Raw genomic sequence first — 19,996 nt, forward strand, 5'->3', positions numbered from 1 at the left:
ATCTTATTATAACACGAATTCTACAGATCAATTGGCTACAAACACGCTATATTTGTAGAGATGTACACAAGGATACTGTCATATGTCTATTAAAGGGAGTCCACGTGTCAATATATTAGATAGTACGTTTGAATAATGGGATAAAATTTGAAGGTGGTTAGTGGGTAAGTAAAATCGGGTGAGTAGTAGGACAAATTAAGTGGGGCACGTTGTTAGTGACGTGTAGGGATTAAATTTGATTTTCTGTAATCGTATGTGAAACACGTCTATAGTGTTAGTACATGGCTGAGTTTAGTGTTTAATGCCTTATTTGTAGGGGGGTGGTTTTAAAGAATTTTACCTAAAACCGTTTGGTTTTTACTGGAGGTATCTCGTCTCCCTCGAAGAAGAAATTTACGTTACGTCCTATTCGGGATCATAACATTTGGTATCGGAGCCGGCAATCGATTTTGGTTTTGAACACCGATTAATTCAACTGAAATGAAAGCTTCGATCATTGGTAGCTGACCAAGAGCACATGATGGAAGGACTTAGTGCTTACACAAATGTTCAAATCTTCCATGGCTCGTTTTGATCGACTAGAAGCCACTTACAAGGAGGAGATAGAGCATTCCATGGAAGATGTTGACAATGAGGAACACGCAATGAAGGATAAAGCTGCAATCACCACCTATTCTAGTACTGTCCTTGAAGTTCCGACAACCGATTCTGAGCATCCACTTCCCCCAATGAGTTCTTCCATGAATGTTAATATTATGTTAGGATTTCAATAGATTATAATTATGATTGAAAGTCTATGTTGTAATTGTAATTGAATCAGGAGTCTCCGATCTTTGTATACGTAGGAGACTCTCGAGTGTATATATTTGGGTATTGTTAGTGAATAAAACATGAAAGTAGAAATCAGAGAAGTTCTGTTTTTTCATGGTATCAGAGCAAGGGCACTCTGGAGATCAACGACGGCAGCAACGATCGATCAGCGGCGACTTCGAACTAGTGATCAGCGGCAACTTCGGATCAGCGATCAGCGGCGACAACGTTCTGTGTTGTGCTTTTTAGTCCGACGCTGTGTTTTCGGACCAGTGACGGCGCTTCGGTGATCATTGTCTCCTTCGACTTTGAACCAGTGATCAGCGGCGACTTTGGATCAGCGATCAGCGGCGACAACGTTCTGCGCTGTGGTTTTCAGTCCGACGCTTTGCAACAATCGATCAGCGGCGACTTCGAACCAGTGATCAGCGGCGACTTTGGATCAGCAATCAGCGGCGACAACGTTCTGCGTTGTGCTTTTCAGTCCGGCGCTGTGTTTTCGGACCAGCGGCGGCACTTCGGTGATCATTGTCTCCTTTGGCTTCGAACTAGTGATCAACGGCGACTTCGGATCAGCGATCTGGCACTGTGTTTTCGGACAAGTGGCGGCACTTCGGTGATCGTCGTCTCCTTTAGTGAACAACGGCGGCACTTCTTCTGGTTTCGGACCAGCGGCGGCACTTCAGTGATCATCGTCTCCTTCGGAGAACAACGGCAGCATTTCTTCTGGTTTCTGAAGTATCACTGTTCATCGTCTTCTTCGGTGATCATTGTCTCCTTCGGTGAACAGCGGCGGCACTTCGGACCAGTGATCAGCGGCGACAATGCTCTGAGCTGTTTCAGTCCGGCACTGTGTTTTTTCACAGACCAAATCAGTGCGGCACTGTGATTTTTCGCAGAGTTCTTCCGGTGAATCAACGTTCTGCGGCAGTTTCTCTTCAGCGGCACCAACACTATACTCGACATGGCTGAAAACAAGGATCAGAGCGGCAGTCAATGTCCAAGGAACGTGATCTCACCCTATCTTCTATCAACCAATGACAATCCAGGGAGCGTTATCACACAGATCCAGCTTAGAGGTGACAACTATGATGAATGGGCTCGGGCAATAAGAATGGCGCTGCGAGCCAAGAAGAAATTTGGTTTCATTGATGGATCGGTGAAACAACCTTCGGAAGATTCAGTGGAATTAGAAGATTGGTGGATGGTGAATTCCATGCTTGTGTCATGGATTCTGAATACGATTGAACCAAATTTACGTTCAACCGTAACATACACAGAGATTGCGAAGACACTCTGGGACGACATAAAGGAGCGATTTTCTGTTGGTAATGGACCACGAGTCCAACAACTCAAATCCGAGCTGGTGAATTGCAAACAAAGAGGTATGACGATTCTGAATTACTATGGTAAACTCAAGATGATATGGGAGGAATTGGGAAATTATGAGCAATATCCCACTTGTCAATGTGGCAAGTGCAACTGCAACATAAGCAGGGCGTGGGATAAGAAACGAGATGAAGAGAAACTTCATCAATTTTTGATGGGGCTAGATGACACGGTCTATGGAGGTGTGCGTTCGCATATACTGAGTACGGAACCCTTGCCAAATTTGAATCGAGCCTATGACATAGTGGTTCAAGAAGAGCAAGTTCAAACTATGACGCGCACAAAGGAAGAGAAATCTGAAGCTGTGGCCTTCGCAACCCACACAGGAAAGAGGCAAAGCGAAGGCAGAGACAAGAACACAATATGTACTCACTGCAACAAGACAGGCCACGATGTAGAGTCTTGTTTCCAACTGATCGGCTATCCTGAATGGTGGGGTGATCGGCCGAAAAATAATACCCGTGGGACAGGCCGAGGGCGTGGTGGACAGAAACAACGAACAGGGGCAGGAGGAAAAGGTCGTGACAGCCAAGCTAAGGCCAATACAGCCAAAGCCTCTGCGCAAGGCAATACGTCTCAAGGAGAATCAATCGATGCAGCCAAGACCGGGTTAAATGGACTAAGCAGTGAGCAGTGAAACATGTTACTCAACCTTTTGAACACACAAAAAGAAGGGAATCAACGACTAAGTGGTAAGCAAAAATTGTCAGAATGGATAATAGACACAGGGGCCTCTCATCATATGACAGGAAACCTCGAGTCGATGAGAGACATAAAGAATATCATTCTGTGCTCTGTCGGGCTGCTAGACGGGAAAGCGACGATAGCAGAAAAAGAAGGCACAATTGCACTGGACGATCACCTAAAACTGACTAGTGTTTTATATGTGCCTAGTTTGAATTGCAATTTACTTTTTGTATCACAATTAATTGAGGAATCGAATTGTATCGTCCAGTTCACTAACAAATTCTGTGTGATATAGGACCACACTACGAGGATGCTGATTGGAGCGGGTAAGCAGCAAGAGGGACTCTATTATTTCCGGAGCATTGCATCAACAAGAGCAATGAAGACTATAGAGAGCAGAACGTTGGATATTTGGCATCAAAGGTTGGGGCATCCTTCTTATAGAATTATTAAATTGCTACCTTTTCGTACTAAGCATACTAACAATAGTAAGGGTTGTGATGTATGCTTTTGAGCTAAACAATGTCGGGAAGAGTTTGTTCCTAGTAATAATAAAGCATCCGATATTTTTGAGTTAATTCATTGTGATTTGTGGGGTCCTTATAGAACTGCAGCTTCTTGTGGTGCACATTATTTCATGACCATAGTGGACGATTTTTCTAAAGGCGTTTGGATTTATCTTCTGATTGATAAGAAGGAAGTGGGACGAGTCCTTTAAAATTTTTTTTGCTATGGTTCAAAGGCAATTTAACAAACCTGTCAAGGTGATCCGTACTGACAATGGGACTGAGTTTGTTTGTTTGGCTGGTTATTTTGCTGAAAGTGGCATTATTCATCAAACCACTTGTGTCGAGACCTCTCAACAAAATGAGAGCGTTGAACGCAAGCACCGCCACATACTCAATGTTGCCCACGCCTTGCGCTTTCAAGCTAGCTTGCCTATTGATTTTTGGGGGGAATGTGTCTTGACCGCATGTTATCTGATCAATCGGACACCGTCCATTCTTTTAAAGGGAAAGACTTCCTATGAAATGTTATTTGGGCGACCTCCTTATGATAATGTGCGAGTCTTTGGTTGCTTAGCATATGCGCACAATCCTGGTCATGGAGGGGATAAATTTGTTAGTCGAAGCAGACGATGTGTTTTTGTCGGGTATCCTTTTGGGAAGAAAGGATGGAGCTTATATGATTTAGAGTCCGGCATGCTCTTTGCTTCCAAAAATGTTACTTTCTTTGAGCATGAATTCCCGTATGCACACAAAGAGGATGCACGGCCAAACAAAGAACAAGATTGTGGAATAAGTGGGACAGATAAGGTGTTGGTACCATCCACTTCTTCACCTGGACTTGCAAATGGCGAGACGGAGACTAACCAACAAGATGAACTCGCAGAAGAAGGAGTCCGTGTAGAAGAAGGAACCCACGTAGACCTGAATACCAATGCACCCATGCATCCTTCTGACGTCACCACAAAAAATGCAAGCGAAGACAGACCTGACGTCAGGGGGGGTGGCAATGTTGAGCAACAGTAGCACTCTGATACTCATTTGGGCCGTGGGCATCGACAAAAACAGCAGTCCACAAGGTTAAGAGACTATGTGTTTCACACCACACAGCGCTTGAGTCCCTCTCCGCGTCCCTTTGCAAGCTCACTCGGCCAATCATATTCTATAGGTAGTCCTTACCCCATAGATAACTATGTGAACTATAACAATTTTTCTTCTCGACATCGTGCTTTCTTGGCAGCTATCACTGCAGGAGTTGAACCCACTTTTTTTGCTAAAGCCGTAAAAGATGAAAAATGGAGGGATGCTATGCAAAAAGAAATACATGCACTTGAAAATAATCAGACATGGACTATGGAGCCTTTGCCATTCGGAAAACGAGCCATAGGATGCAAATGGGTTTATCGAATCAAGTATAATGCTGATGGGACAGTGGAAAGATATAAAGCTTGTCTCATGGTTTTTGGGAACAAGCAAGTTGAGGGAATTGATTATAATGAAACTTTTGCCCAAGTTGCAAAAATGGTTACTGTCTATACCTTCCTTGTAGTCACAACAGCTAGAAAATTGGGAGCTTTATCAAATGGACGTACATAACGCATTCTTGCATGGTGATCTACATGAGGAAGTTTACATGCGAATGCCTTCGGGTTTTTAGTCAGATAAACTAGGTATGGTGTGTCGGTTGCGAAAATCTCTGTACGGCTTGAAACAAGCGCCGAGATGTTGGTTTGCTAAATTAACCGCAGCCTTGAAGACATATGGGTTTTAGCAATCATGTTCAGATTACTCCCTCTTCACCTTTCGTCAGGATAGGGTGCACATGCTTGTTCTCGTATATGTGGACGATATTATCGTGTCAGGTAATGATCGTATGGCAATTCAAGTCTTTAAGAAATATTTGAGTGACTGCTTCCATATGAAAGATTTGGGATCATTGAAATATTTTTTGGGCATTGAAATTGCCTGAAATTCAATAGGAATTTTTCTGTCACAACGAAAATATGCTTTGGATATTATCTCTGAAGTTGGATTACTTGGTGCAAAACCTGCTCATTTTCCTCTGGAGCAGAATCACAATCTCGCCTTGATAGACGGGGCCCTCTTATCTAATCCTGAGCAATACAGACGCTTGGTGGGGAGGCTTATTTATCTCTCAGCAACGTGTCCAGAGTTGTCTTATTGTGTGCACGTTCTGTCCCAATTTATGCAACAACCGCAAGAAAGACATTGGGAAGCTGCGTTGCGAGTGGTGCACTACTTGAAAGGAAATCCTGGTCAAGGAATTTTCTTGCGTTCAGATTGTGACTTGCAATTATATGCATTGTGTGATTCAGACTGGGCGAACTGCCCTTTGTCCCGACGTTCTCTCTTTGGGTGGTTTGTTATGCTTGGGAAATCGCCAATTTCCTGGAAAACTAAGAAACAACACACTATGGCTCGTTTTTCAGCGGAAGTAGAGTATCGATCTATGGCCACGACCACATGTGAATTGAAATGGCTGAAGGGATTGTTATTGGCTCTTGAAGTTATGCATTCAAACCCAATGCGTTTATATTGTGACAGTCAGACAACCTTGCATATTGCCGCAAACCCAGTGTTTCATGAGCATACAAAACATATTGAAGTTGATTGCCATTTTGTACGGGATGAGATTCAAAATGGTTGCATACGTCCTGCTTATGTGTTAACTACCGTTCAGTTGGCTGACATTTTTACCAAGGCATTGAGTCGCAAAGAATTTGAGTACTTTCTCCACAAGTTGGGCATTCACAATCTGCATGCTCTAACTTGAGGGGGGGGGGGGGGTGTTAGGATTTCAATAGATTACAATTATGATTGAAAGTCTATGTTGTAATTGTAATTGAATCAGGAGTCTCCAATCCTTGTATACGTAGGAGATTCTCGAGTGTATATATTTGGGTATTGTTAGTGAATAAAACATGAAAGTAGAAACCAGAGAAGCTTTGTTTTTTCATATTATGAACCCTCAATGCACCAGGTGGCTCACTAAGGAGTACGTTGGGAAAAAGGCAATTACAAGGAAGTTGATCGGAGAAGGAATCCAAGAAAAACCGATCGCCCATGTCCCTCCTTGGACCTTCTTTAGTGATACTTCACGAGGGGTGAAGTTCCCTCACACACTGGAGCAGCTACGAGTGCCACCCCGACGAAGTCCAAAGACGTCTGTGTTGCTTGAGTTGTATGACCAATCACCACTGTCAAAACTAGAATTCTTCCTTCCAGAAGATTGGGCTGGTATCCACGTCCCCACCATCAGACTCGGCACCCCTGTCGCTTAACATCTCATCACTCAAACTTTTGGATTCCTACTCCGTCAATGATGTGATCACTCTATGCACCAGTTACAGATTGGTAAGATCTCCACAGCTCCGTTGAAATCCCAGTATAAAACTTATGAAGATTCATCCATTGCAAATAGTTTGTTCATGATGTCTATCTCGGTCTCTGCCTCTCGTGACTTTCTAATTATTTGCAATGAAAACAAGAACACATAAGGGATGCCTGAGACGGTGAACGGAATAAAATTGCTTCACTGTCTCTTGTCACATGAAAAGACTCCAAGGGAAATATACAATGGTGACAATTATCCATTCCAAGCAATTGCAAACCCGTTTGGGTTATACAGGGAATTGAGAATCATAAACTCGAGTCCAAATATGGCTTATTTACAGCCTAGAGGATATATCTTGGTTGTTTCAAGTCATGAGGTTTTCACTTGTGTGAAGTATGGGTCAAGAATTGCATCCATAGGTATGAAAGAAAATCTAGGGAGGCGGACGCTACCATTGATGTCATTAGAAAACAGAGATAAAGGTTCAACTTTTATGGTTACTGTTAATGGCCATGCTGGGGAGATTATTGGAGTATCAGGAACTGAAGGAACAAAGATAATTGCTACCTTTTCATCTCCTAATTCTAATCCAGAAGATTACAAGAAGTTACAGAAATAGATTTTTGAGAAGGGGTGGCTATACCGAGGGTTCTGTATATTTGGTTACTTTCATTGGCTTGTGGTCAGTTCCTGTTATTTCATCAGCCATCATTGACGTGGATGATAATTCACTGGCGTCCATGATAAAAGGGTGTAAGGACATGGATCAAAATAAAGCTCTTCATCCAAACAGGAAAATGTACCATGGGGAAGCTGCAATGAAGGTAAATAACAGCAAATTAGTTTTTTATGCAAAGCAAACCAAATGGATGACTTGTGGAGAGAATCCAAAGCCACCTGTTCTCTCAGTGGATGGACTAGATGTGCTACCACCACATGGAATCGCCATTAGGACCCACACTGCTGCTCTTGTAGATCCATCATGGGCTATCCCACGCTGCTCGAAAGCACCAACTAAGAATCTTACCTTGGGAAATTATATCTTTTGGGAATTTGCAACATCCGACGATTGTTCTATGGACCAAAGAGTGTTGATCTGCCATCTACTTTCAGAGATTGAAGGACTTGATCTAAGGAACAAATAAGGGTTAGCAAGGACTTGATCTAAGGAACAAATAAGGGTCGAAAGCTTTGATCTTGAGGACAAGGTCAATCTTAAGGGGTTGGGAATATCACATGTCTATTAAAGAGAGTCCACGTGTCAAGATATTAGATAGTACCTTTGAATAATGTGATAAGATTTGAAGGTGGTTAATGGGTAAGTAAAATCGGGTGAGTAGAAGTAAGACAAATTAAGTGGGACACGTTAGTGACGTGTAGGGTTTAATTTGATTTTCTGTAATTGTATGTGAAATACGTCTATAGTGCTTGTGTTAGTACATGGCCGAGTTTAGTGTTTAATACCTTATTTGTGGGGGGTTAGTTAGTTCAGAGAGTCATGGTAATTTGAGTGTTATCGCTTTGAGGATATGAATTAAAGAATATTACCTAAACAACTGTTTGGTTTTTATCGGAGGTCTCACGTCTCCCTGGAAGACGAAATTTACGTTACGTCCTATTCGGGATCGTAACAGATACCTAGTTGGTTCTATAATGTTTGTTACCTTGCTCCCCATCCTTGTTTTGTTTCAGACTGCTGTACTTAGTTTTTCTGTCACAGTTGACAGGGGTATTTTTGTCATTATATATTTTCCTCAAGTAATATAAAAGCCAATGAAGGGGCCGGCAGAACCCATTCATTCTGCTCTTTCTCTCATTCCTTCTTATATTCTCCTCCTCTATTTCTTTCTTGAAAGCGGTGTTTTAAGTTGGTATCAGAGCAGGTTTAGGTTTAGTTTAGGCCTCATGTATGCTTAGCCCAGATGGCTGCATGAGACTCTATTAGGGCTGGAGTTTCAACCTTTCTTTGCCTGATTCTTGGAGGTCAGTGGAGTACGGTGCACTGTTATTGCACCTGTTTTGCCCGGTGACCAGGAAGAATCAGAGAGACCTGTTTCGATTGAGGTTTAGGGGTTAAACCTCAGGCTGAAAGTGGCGCTCAGTATTTTCTGGGTAGTATTGTGACTTGTTTAGAGATCGACTGGAAGTGGAGAGCTTTCTGAAGTCTCTGGAAGTTGCGGCTGGATCTTCTCGTGTTCTTCTCTGTTTTCTAGGGTTTTTCCTTGTTGGAACGACCAGTTTTGTGCTGCAGCCAATTGGTTTCAGCTTGACTGCTATTTTTTAAAGAGGAAATCACTTCTCTTATTAGAAAAGTGCTGGGAAGGGCGATATTTTTGCTCAGTCAAGGATGGGGAATATGGGAAATGAGTTTAAATCAACTGGGGAAGGACTTGTAGGGGCTGGTAGTGGGACAAACAACAACTCCTTCCAGATTACAACCATTAAGTTTGATGGAGCAAACTATCTTGAGTGGGCTCAATCTTCAATGATAGCCATTGGAGGAAGGGACAAGTTGGGGTATATAAATGGTGGTACTAAGATGCCAGCCAAGGAAGACCCTTCCTATGTGAACTATGCGAAGTGGGTTCAAGAAAATTACTTAGTCATGGGCAAAAATTATTTGGCTTTGCAACTCAATGCAGCCTCATATAGTAGAAACTATTTATGGGCAAAGACTGTCAAAGACATTTGGGACAATATGAAATGAACTTATTCTCAGCCCCTAGTATCAAGGACCTATGACCTAAAAGTTGAAGTGACAAATCTGAAACAGGGGGGAGAAACCTATGTCGATTTATTTCTCAACCTTGAAATTTTTGTGGCATGAAATTGATCATTTGGAGACAAATTGGTGGATAAGAACAAGGATTTTGAATTTCTTGTAAGGTTAAATTCTGAATATGATATAGTGAGACAGCTTCTTACTAGGGAGAGTGTTTTCTTATCTCAAGCATATCCTTTAGTGCACAATGAGGAGAGTAAGAGGAAAGTTATGCTTCAAAACTCTAAGATCGAAACAGTTTTAGCAGCTATGAAGCCGAAGCATTATGGTGACAAGGAGATTGCTTCACCCCATAAATTGCCTTTTTTAACCTATATACATTCCCAACCTCTCCAATTGAAAGAATGGCCAATCATAGTGGGTAACCAAAGAAATAATAAAATGTACAAAGTCAATCTTAGCAACTGGAGAGAAGGTATCAATGTAATCTACACCATAAGTCTAAGTATAACTTTTTGCCACCAATCATGCTTTAAAACGTTCCACTCTACCATTAGGTCGATGCTTAATTGTGTAAATCCAACGACAACCAACTTCCTTCTTCCCAAAAGGGAAGGGAATGAGATCCCAAGTATGATTAGTCTCAAAAGCATGAAATTCCTTATCATTGCCTTTTTCTAGTCCAATGGGGTAAGGACTTCCTAAATAGACCTATGAACAAAAACATAGGAGACAAGAGACACAAACTACTGATAGGAAGGAGGTAGATGAGTAAAAGATACATAACATGAAATAGGAAGATTAGTACATGAGTGTTTATCTTTTCAAAGGGCAATAGACAAATCTAAACTAAATGGACCTATCGATGGTGAATCTGATAATGGTGCATCAAAGGCTAGAGCTGGAGTAAAGACTCCCTTTGGTCCTTTAGTGTACACTATGAATCGGTGGTTGCATAGGTGCATCGGAAATAGTAGCCGACAGGGAAATCTTTGTAGTAAGAACAAAGAAAGGAAGTGGAGGAGAAGAGGACTCAATTGCGTAAAAATAAGGAACGTTTTTAAAGAAGAAAACATCAAAAAGAAAGACGAAACTAATGAAGGGTAGGACTATAACACTTCTAACCTTTTTAGGTCTGAGAATATCCTAGAAAGACACTTATGAGCATGTGCATCAAGTTTATCAAGCTCGGGACCAAATCTATGAATAAAACAAACACATCAATAAATTTTAGACGTGAGTATGATATACAATTAACAAGGACATGGAAGGAAAAGAAGGGATGAAGGAGACTCACCAATAAACAAGACATGAGTACGGTATCACTCCAATAAATTTTAGAAATTAACATCTGAATTAGGAGGGCCCAAGCAATATCAAGTAAATGCCTATTCTTCCGTTCAGCCACATTATTTTGTTGTGGTGAATGTGAACAAGAAGATTAATGAATAATACAATGAGATTCAAAGAACGACTGAAAAGGCCCTTGAAAATATTTCTTTGCATTATCTGAATAGAACATTTTTATAGAAAACACCAAATTGAGTTCAAATTTCAGCATAGAAAGAGAAGTATAATGAACAACTCTGAATGAGCTTTCATTGAGTAAATCTAAGTCACTCTTGAATAATCATCAATAAATGCAAAAAAATATTTAAACCTATTGTATGATTTAACACAATTTAGACCCCAAACTTTATAATGGACAAGAACAAAAGGACTCAACACTCTATTATTTTCTCTTGGAAGTTGGAACAAATGGCACTTAACTATGCTTGCCAAACTGACATGACTAATGTTGTAACTTAGTAATAGACACTAAACTAGGAACTAGCTTCTTGAGACAGGAAGAGATGGATGGCCCAACTGACAATGCCATTGTAGAGGTGAAAGTGTCATGCGTAAACACATTGTGAACCACCACCATCTAAATGGTACAATTCTCTAGCTTCATGCTCACTACCGATTGTCCTTTCTGTCTTGAGATCTTGGAACACACAATAAGAAAGAATGAGACAGATCAATTAAGAGTTTTAATAAGTTTACTTACAGACAAAATCTATAACCCAAGATCTAGAAGAAGATGCAAGACAAATTATACCTAACTTAGCAAGGGTAGCAATGTTACCAAAAGCAAAAGAAGATAGACAAAGACCATTTAATTAAAACTCTTAATTAAATGGTGAGAGATTTTCTGTAGGAACCGGGAGAAGGTAAAAAAGACCATTTAATTAAGTGGGGGGTTGTGGGTAGAAGCAAAGAGGAGGGAGGATTAGGGCTCAGGAATGTGCTTAAAAAGAACTCAGCTTTGTTAGGGAAGTGGTTGTGGAGATGGCCTTTGGAGCGGGATAGACTCTAGCACGAAGTAGTGAAGAGTATTCATGGATGTTCAGAGAGTGGTTGGGATGCTGGTGCATCAAGGAGGGCTAACCTAGCCACACCTTGGAAAGCAATTCACAAAGTTCTTCCGCAGTTCCTTAGCTGTGTCAGGTATGATGCTTGTTCAGGTAATTCTATTCGGTTTTGGGAGGACATTTGGGTTAGAGATCTCCCTTTGAAAGACCTTTTTCCTTCATTGTACTCTGTTTCCTTGTATAAAAATGAGGTGATCTCAAAATTCCTTCCGTCGAATTTATTCTTACCAACTTTGTCTTGGGATTTTGGTTTCCGTAGAGGATTAAGGGATGAGGAAATTGAGTGTTTGTCTACTTTTCTATATCTCCTTGATAAGGTTTGGTTGGATCCCTCGAAACCTGATAAAAGGATTTGGGCCATTCACCCCAAAGGGTCTTTTTCTTGTGGTTCCTTTTTCAAGTTCCTCTGCCAATCTTCCTCTCATCAGAGTTTCCCTTTCAAAGAAGTCTAGTGTAGGCCGGTCCCCCCCAAGGTTATGGCTTTGTGTTGGGAAGTGTGGCATGGTAAAGTAAACACGATGGACAACCTACAAAAGAGAAGACCCGTCCTTTGTATTTCACCAAATTGGTGCATTCTTTGCAGATGTCATGATGAGGATTGTAATCATCTATTTTTATCTCATAGTGTCACTGCAGAGCTCTGGGCTTGGCTTTTATCTTTGTTTGGGTCTAGATGGGATATGCCAGCAGAAGTAAGCACAATCTTTAACCCTTTTTTCTTCTCTTGGCCCCATAAAAGGGGAAGGAAAATGTGGAGATGCTCACGAGCAGCATTGTTATGGACAGTATGGGAAGAAAGGAATGCCAGAATCTTCCAAGAAAAAGGAAGAAGCAGTCAAACCTTAAAGGACTGCATTTTGTCCAGGTCTTTACATTGGTTAAAGACTCTAGAATTATTTAACCATTTTACTTTTGCTGATTGTTGGAAGGATTGGAAGTTGGTAGCAAGCTGTTCCTCCTACAAGGGAAGGGCAGTGACTAGCTGGGTCCCCCCTCCTCTTGGTTCTTTGAAGCTGAATTTTGATGGGAGTAGCCAGGGTAACATGGGTCCCTCTGGGGTGGTAGGTGTACTGAGGAATGAGGCTGGAGAGGTTGTCTTAATCTACTTTGGCCCTTTAGGAGTTGGGAACTCCATCCGGGCAGAACTGCTAGCTGCAATACAAGGAATACTTCTTGCAAAAGAAGTGGGCGTGGAGCAGCTTCTGATTGAAGGAGACTCTAAGACAGTGGTGGACTGGTTAAATAATCCGAAGGATGTCACCTAGGGCTAGAAAAATGAGTTAAAGAAATTCAAATAGTTGACAAGAAATATGTCTATAATAGTACAATGGGTTGGGAGATCAACTAATGCTTTTGCTGATATCTTGGCAAAACAAGGGATAAATAGGGAAACATTGTTCTGGGCACAATTGTAACTATTGTTTTAATTACAACATTCATGTTTTCTCTGTTGTAGTTTGTGTATTTGCTATTTGGAGAGGTTGCTCCTCGTGCCTTTAAGGGGATCTTCTTGTATCTATTCATTATTTTAATGGAATTGATGTTATTTATCAAAAAAAAAGAAAAGAAGATAGACAAAGTTTTTCATACTCTTAGGTAATGGGTATCATCTCTTTCTTCCCAAAACTTAAGAAATTCAGTCATCACCATATATACATGGTCTTCTCCAACTAAAGCACGATTAGCCCATGTAGATGGTGGGCCATAGGGGTGGATTTGAGCCGAGCCGAGCCGAATATCTAGCTATTCGAGCTTGGCTCGCCAATAAAGTATGAGGTTCGAGCTCGAGCACGAGCTCAATTCAAGCTAGAGGCTTGAGTTTGAGTTCGGCTTGAGTCAAAAGCTCATAAGCTCAAGCTTGATTGTGAGCCAAATGTTTTATAAAATAAAAAAGTATACATATAAAAAATTATTTTTTATTTGACATTTAAAAAATTAAGAAATTTAAAAACAAGTTATTATTATATATAAAAATAAAAATATTATATATAACATTTTTTATTTTTTATTTATAATATATATTTTAAATATATTATTTTCTATATTTATAATGTTTTTATATTTATTATTTTTTATATGTATAATATAAAAAATATTATATTATACCTAAAAAAATATAAAAAATATTTTATTACGAGCTCGACTCGTAACACGTATGTATACATATATACATGTATAAGCTCAATTAGGCTCGCGAGCCTCACGAGCTTTGAGCTTGGCTTGAAGCTCAGTTTAGACCGAGCTGAATCGAGCTTTTCATGAGCCGAGCTCGAATAGCTCGTGAAAAGCTCGGCTCATGGCCACCCCTAGTGGGCCATGTAAATCATAATAGAAGTTTACAATGTGTCCTTCATGTCCACAATGGGTACACTAACACACTACCACATCATCCAATGCCTCAACCTCTAACAGCCTTTGTATCCCTACCACTTCCACAACCACCTCCTCTAACAATACCACCCCTGGTTACAGCTAAAGCAGACTTCTTAGATAGAGGAGAGTTATCATTCTGTGGGTTTGAAACACTTCCCCACCCTAGAAAAGACTTCTGATTGAGTTGGAACCTCACTACTACCCATAATTTGTACACAGACTGGCTCATACTATCTTCTTAGTCCTAAAAGAAACTGAGCAACACCCAACTGATCCCTTTGTTGCTCTTGTACCTTCAGTTCATTTGACAATGGCTGATAGGAATTCAACTCATTACGCATACTCTTGAGATTAGCAAAATACTCCATAATCTTATCATCTTGTTGCAATTGAAAATATTCTTGATAAAGCTGATAAATCCTTGCAACATTATCCTACTCTTTAGCATGGTCCCAAATTTCTTTAGCAGTATCTAGGAACATCAGATTCACACTAATATGCAATTCCATGCTGTTCCAAAATGTCATAATCTGTGCATTTTCTTGTGCCCAATGACTATACCCAGTAGTACCCAAATCTGGTTTGTTGTCTTTAATATACTTCAATTTACCCTTGGCAATTAGATTCACTTTAACAGATTTTGCCCAGGGAATGTAATTTGCACCATTAAGCTTCACAGTAGTCATCTGGATTGCCATAAAGTCTGGTTGGATCACCACACTAGATTTAGCTTCACTTCCTGATGATGCCATAACACAGAGAGAATAATTTTGAAATGTTATCAACTTAATTCCACCAGAAATCAGATCAAATGAACAAAGAAGAAAGCTAAAGAAACAGGTTCTAGAGCCTGAAGCACCAAAAAATAGTAGCCACAATCCAGGAAAAACACAGAAAAACCTCTCAACACACTAGCCAATCTCAATATCATTCACAGATCTTGATTATTGCGCTATCTAAACTTACTATTCACCAGAAAAATCAACAACTTGAGAAACTAGCCTATAACATCTGGAAACAGCCCCTCTTTAAATCACCAAATAGAGGGATGCTAGAAAAACACTTTCTACACACAAAACACTGCAACTAGAGGTATGGGAGCCTCCTACCTTAGAGGGTGATCACTTATTTTCTGTCATTTTCACTTTCTTTGAAGTACTGAAAGAGTCTTCTATGTGTTTAGGACTGTATGGCATCTAGGACTGATCAGGCCAATCAATGTTGCTCTATGCCATGTGATCAGGCCTGAAATCAGTCTGAGACAATATAGAAAAATTAGGAAAACGTTCAGAGAATGATTGGAAGAAAAGAGAAGAGGAGAGTTGGGAGAAGAAAAACTAGGGCTGAAGGCAGAGATCGATGTCTTAGCAGACTTCAATTGCCACCCTAATTTATTTATATTAAAATGGAAGATGAAATGACAACATTACCCCTCTTTAATTAATAAAAGAAATAAAAGAAAATTACGTATGCATCCCTGACCACACTAATAAATGAGAAAAATATTAACTCTAACAACATGAATTATTCAACAAAAATATTTGAAGAGTGAAAAGGGTGTTCTTTAAGGGAACAATAAAAACAATTTTTAGTTTTGATAATAGGTAAAGTAAATATCAATAAAAACAAATTTTACAACACCAAGGAAGAAAGCTTAAATTGAAAAACCAAGCAGCGGTCTTATGAACAGGGAAAAGGTGGAAGAGATAACGAGGCAAAAATATATCTGTAACTACCTGACTTTACATAAGCTCCAACCAGATTCTTTGAGTTGATACCAGTAATTTTCTTCCTCCTGAACTTTATCTTAGTTACCTGTATCAATACAATATATTTTTCCTGCCATTTTTACTAATAATGATCATTGGAATTAGTCTCAAGGTTTAGCACATACAGAAACATGACTTTCTTTCCATCAAAAATAAATTACTATACAATGAAAAAGAATTAGAATGAACATTTCATTATCCTGTCACAATTTCAATGTGACAAGAATGTGGTTTGAAAGTTAAAACAGATACATGAAATACCAAAATGACAACAATGAACCCTCTAATTCATAAATTGGGAAATGTCATGTCGATTTTCACCCGTGCAAAGAAAATAGCAACTCACCAATCATACTTATGTGACTGAAACACTTCCATTAGATTGCTGCATAGTCCCTAGAGACCTACCTGCGAAAAAAAGTGTGTTGGCAAGTTTTTATGGATGCAAAACAAATTACCAATTGGCCTGCAAGCATGTATGCACATATGCACTTTTTTCTTTAGTCATTTATAGTTTTGGATTTTGATGAAAAAAAGCTTTAATAAGATGGGCAAAACGTTGATCATATATTAGCAAAAGTCATTAAATAAACATAAATAATTGGACAAAATTTGACAGTTAAACAGAACCTCACTAGCTCTACAATGCTATTATATGTAGACATGAATTGGGAAAAAGGAAAAAAAGAAGACAAGCATGTTAGAATCAACAACAGTGAAGCACCCCAAATGAGTGAGCTCCCTGCAGATAAGTTAATGGATTGAGTCATCATCCAGATTGATCAGAAACCAGTCTAAGTAAGAAGGTTCAAAATCCTAATATATCCACCTGATTAAAGACAGACCTTAGAAGGTAACTCTTATAATCAGATGAAGTCCAAATGCACCTAGCCCATTTGACAATATGTATATATGAATGTGAATTATTTTATTGAGCCTATGAAAGAACTCTTCTTCATTGTGTTTTTATTACATAAACATTCTTTATGTATTACCAAAATAGTATGAACATATATTTAAAATGCTTGTTGGCTTGGTTGCATGGCTTCATTTTAATTTAGTTATCCGAAATCCATCTGAGTACAATCCAAGTTGAAATCCTGGATATGATTTGCTAAGATCTGCAAAGTCTTGGATCAAATCCCAGATCTAGTAAATATTAAAAAAGAAATTAGAAGCTTACCAGAGTTGCCTGGAAAAGAGTAAGTTGTGGAAAGGTAGCTATTTCTTATCACGTCCATTTGAGCAGCATCAACAGGGAGTGCAGGGCTAGAAAAACTATTATCACGGAATTGATTTGAGAAATTCATGACTGATGGATATCCTCCTGAGTTTCCCAAGCATAGTTCTGAACTCTGTGCCAGAATTTGATCAGGTTTCTGCACTGCATGCATGTCTTTCTGTTTTCCCAAGAGAAAAAGGTTTTTAGTTGATTAATTTGTAGATGAGCTACCACACAATTATTGTATTATGCAAATTTTCCATTTAAGCAGCATTTGAGCAGCATCAACAGGGAGTGCAGGGCTAGAAAAACTATTATCACGGAATTGATTTGAGAAATTCATGACTGATGGATATCCTCCTGAGTTTCCCAAGCATAGTTCTGAACTCTGTGCCAGAATTTGATCAGGTTTCTGCACTGCATGCATGTCTTTCTGTTTTCCCAAGAGAAAAAGGTTTTTAGTTGATTAATTTGTAGATGAGCTACCACCCAATTATTGTATTATGCAAATTTTCCATTTAACTTGAAAAGCCTAAATCCAACATCATGCAGTATAATCATTCTACAAGCCTAAATCCCAAGATTTTTCCTGCTTTATTCTCTGGCTGTCCTCATCCAGACTCTTCCATGAGATTCATGGACAAATCACCAACAGAAATCAATCATATCCAGTAAGTTGAAATCATAATATCATAAATGTTGGGTACCAAGGGGGCGGGGGTAGACTTGATATGGTAATAGGATTAACCTCTAGAATTTTAGCATAAAGTGGCTGCTCTCAAGACTTGAACTCATGTTTTTACACTTCTGACCATTGCACCAAGTAGCATCCCCTTGCAGTGCATTACATGTCTTCAAGAATTGAACCAGAAATTTTCTCTTGGGGTGAGTTAGGGTGATGGTGGTGGGGCAAATGAAAAGTACCAAGGAATGAAATTTTCAATTCAATGAAATGAAGGCTTTATTTTACCAAGTAGCAGGGATGTATAACACAATTTTTCACGTGCATGGAAATGCAAGAATTTTAAATACATGCAGCCCTTTCACATCACCATCAAATTATGATATCAAAGATCCTTGTATCACCTGGAACTCTTTTTTAGGTGACTTGTTCAGCATAGATTATACCAAAAGGTCTTGTTAATTGGTTAAAGAAGAAAAACAGTCCAAAATAATGAATGGACTGATTTAAAAGTTGTGAAAAAATATTAGAAATCAGCATCAAAGAGAAAAGAAGAGGAGAGAAGAAGATGGCAGCAATAGGGTTTTGGGAGAATAATCAATCGAATATTACTCCCTTCCCTAATCCTTTTCATTAAACATAATTTACAAAGTTTTGGTATTTACAGAGAGGCCCTTAATTGGGCAATTAAATTAATTAAGCATAACATAAAGAAACATAAAAGGCCCATTAACAAAAGAAACAGAAACAAACAATTAAAAAACATCCTATGGGTCATTCGGCCCATTCTCTCTACACTCCCCCTCAAGCTGAGCATGGATGTCAATCATGCCCAGCTTGCCAATGTCATGTTGTAGTTTGGCCTTGGAGATTCCCTTGGTAAGAATGTCAGCTAACTGTTCTTTAAATGTAATGAATGGTAGACAAACTTCTCCAAAAGCCACTCTTTCTCTGATAAAATGCTTGTCAACTTCAATATGTTTAGTCCTATCATGTTGCACCAGATTATGAGCAATGTTGATGGCTGCCTGATTATCACAATATAGCATCAATGGCTTATCATACTCAACACCTAGTTCCTCCATCAAGGATCGAAGCCAAAGTAACTCAGAGACTCCATGAGCCATAGCTCTGGCAACAACTGATTGTTTCTTGCTTCTCCAAGAAACAATATTACCTACCACCATGATACTGTATCCAGAAGTTGACCTCCTATCATCAATGTCTCCCGCCCAGTCAGCATCTGTGTAAGCTTCCAGTTTCATATGACCATGCTTAGCAAAAAGAATTCCCTTTCCAGGAGTACTCTTCAAATAACATAAAATTCATTCTATTGCTGCCATATGAGTGTCCCTGGGAGCATGCATGAACTGGCTAATGCATCTGACAGCATATGTAATGTCAGGCCGAGTCATGTAGAGATATAGTAGTTTCCCTAGTAACCTTTGAAACACTCCCTTATCCTTCAATAGTTCTCCATTAGAGGCAGAAAGTTTGTGACATATCAATAAGAATAGCCACTGGTCTTGCACCCATCTTGCCTGTTTCAGTGAGCAAGTCAGGCACATGCTTTCGTTGAGAGATAAAAACTCCATCCTTAGACCGAGCCACTTCAATGCCAAGGAAATACCTCAACTCCCCCAGATCTTTGATCTCAAACTCTGTATGAAGGAAAGATTTATGATCATTAATCCCTATCACATCAGTACCAGTCACTACTGTATCATCAACATGGACTATAAGATATACCACCAATGAATCTCTCCTCTTCACAAAGAGGGTATGATCAGACTGAGTCTGTATGTAACCAAAGTTAACAAGGGCAGCCCTAAACCTTTCAAACCATGCCCTAGGTGACTGTTTGAATCCATAGAGAGACTTCTTCAACTTGCACACTTTTCCCTCCATGTCTATGCCATACATCCCTGGTGGGAGAGACATATAAACTTCCTCATGTAACTCTCCATTCAAGAATGCATTTTTCACATCTAACTGATAAAGAGGCCAATCTAAATGAGTAGCCAATGATAGTAGAACCCACACAGATATCATCTTTGCAACAGGAGC

General features: G+C 39.6%; 2 protein-coding genes across 23 annotated transcripts in view; one reads left to right on the forward strand and one right to left on the reverse strand.

The window, feature by feature from the left end:
- Positions 1 to 765: 765 nt before the first annotated feature.
- The window catches only part of LOC104585839 (uncharacterized), a 145,736-nt gene continuing 126,505 nt past the window's right edge, over positions 766 to 19,996 (reverse strand). For 18 of the 22 annotated variants that reach the window (XM_088903687.1, XM_088903684.1, XM_088903688.1 and 15 more), the window contains 2 exons: positions 17,209 to 17,680; positions 16,102 to 16,433 (listed from right to left, as the gene is read on the reverse strand). In XM_088903687.1, coding sequence (XP_088759813.1) covers positions 17,486 to 17,680 — 195 coding nt within the window. In that variant the 3' untranslated portion in view covers positions 16,102 to 16,433; positions 17,209 to 17,485. Of the gene's footprint in view, positions 1,779 to 11,164; positions 11,457 to 15,992; positions 16,434 to 17,208; positions 17,681 to 19,996 lie in introns of those variants that run through there. The other 4 variants (XM_088903670.1, XM_088903668.1, XM_088903671.1 and 1 more) reach the window with 4 other exon arrangements.
- On the forward strand, positions 1,775 to 2,836 carry LOC148800809 (uncharacterized). Its single transcript, XM_088903847.1, has one exon. The coding sequence runs from the start codon at positions 1,775 to 1,777 to the stop codon at positions 2,834 to 2,836; it is 1,062 nt and encodes a 353-aa protein (XP_088759973.1).

This window comes from Nelumbo nucifera, chromosome 4 (genome assembly GCF_055504915.1).
Source record: "Nelumbo nucifera cultivar China Antique chromosome 4, China Antique-T2T, whole genome shotgun sequence".
In the NCBI taxonomy this organism is placed as follows: Eukaryota; Viridiplantae; Streptophyta; class Magnoliopsida; order Proteales; family Nelumbonaceae; genus Nelumbo; species Nelumbo nucifera.

What these genes read in the sequence shown, in the direction of transcription:
- LOC148800809 (XM_088903847.1), top strand. Translation starts at nt 1,775, where the DNA reads ATGGCTGAAAACAAGGATCAGAGCGGCAGTCAATGTCCAAGGAACGTG.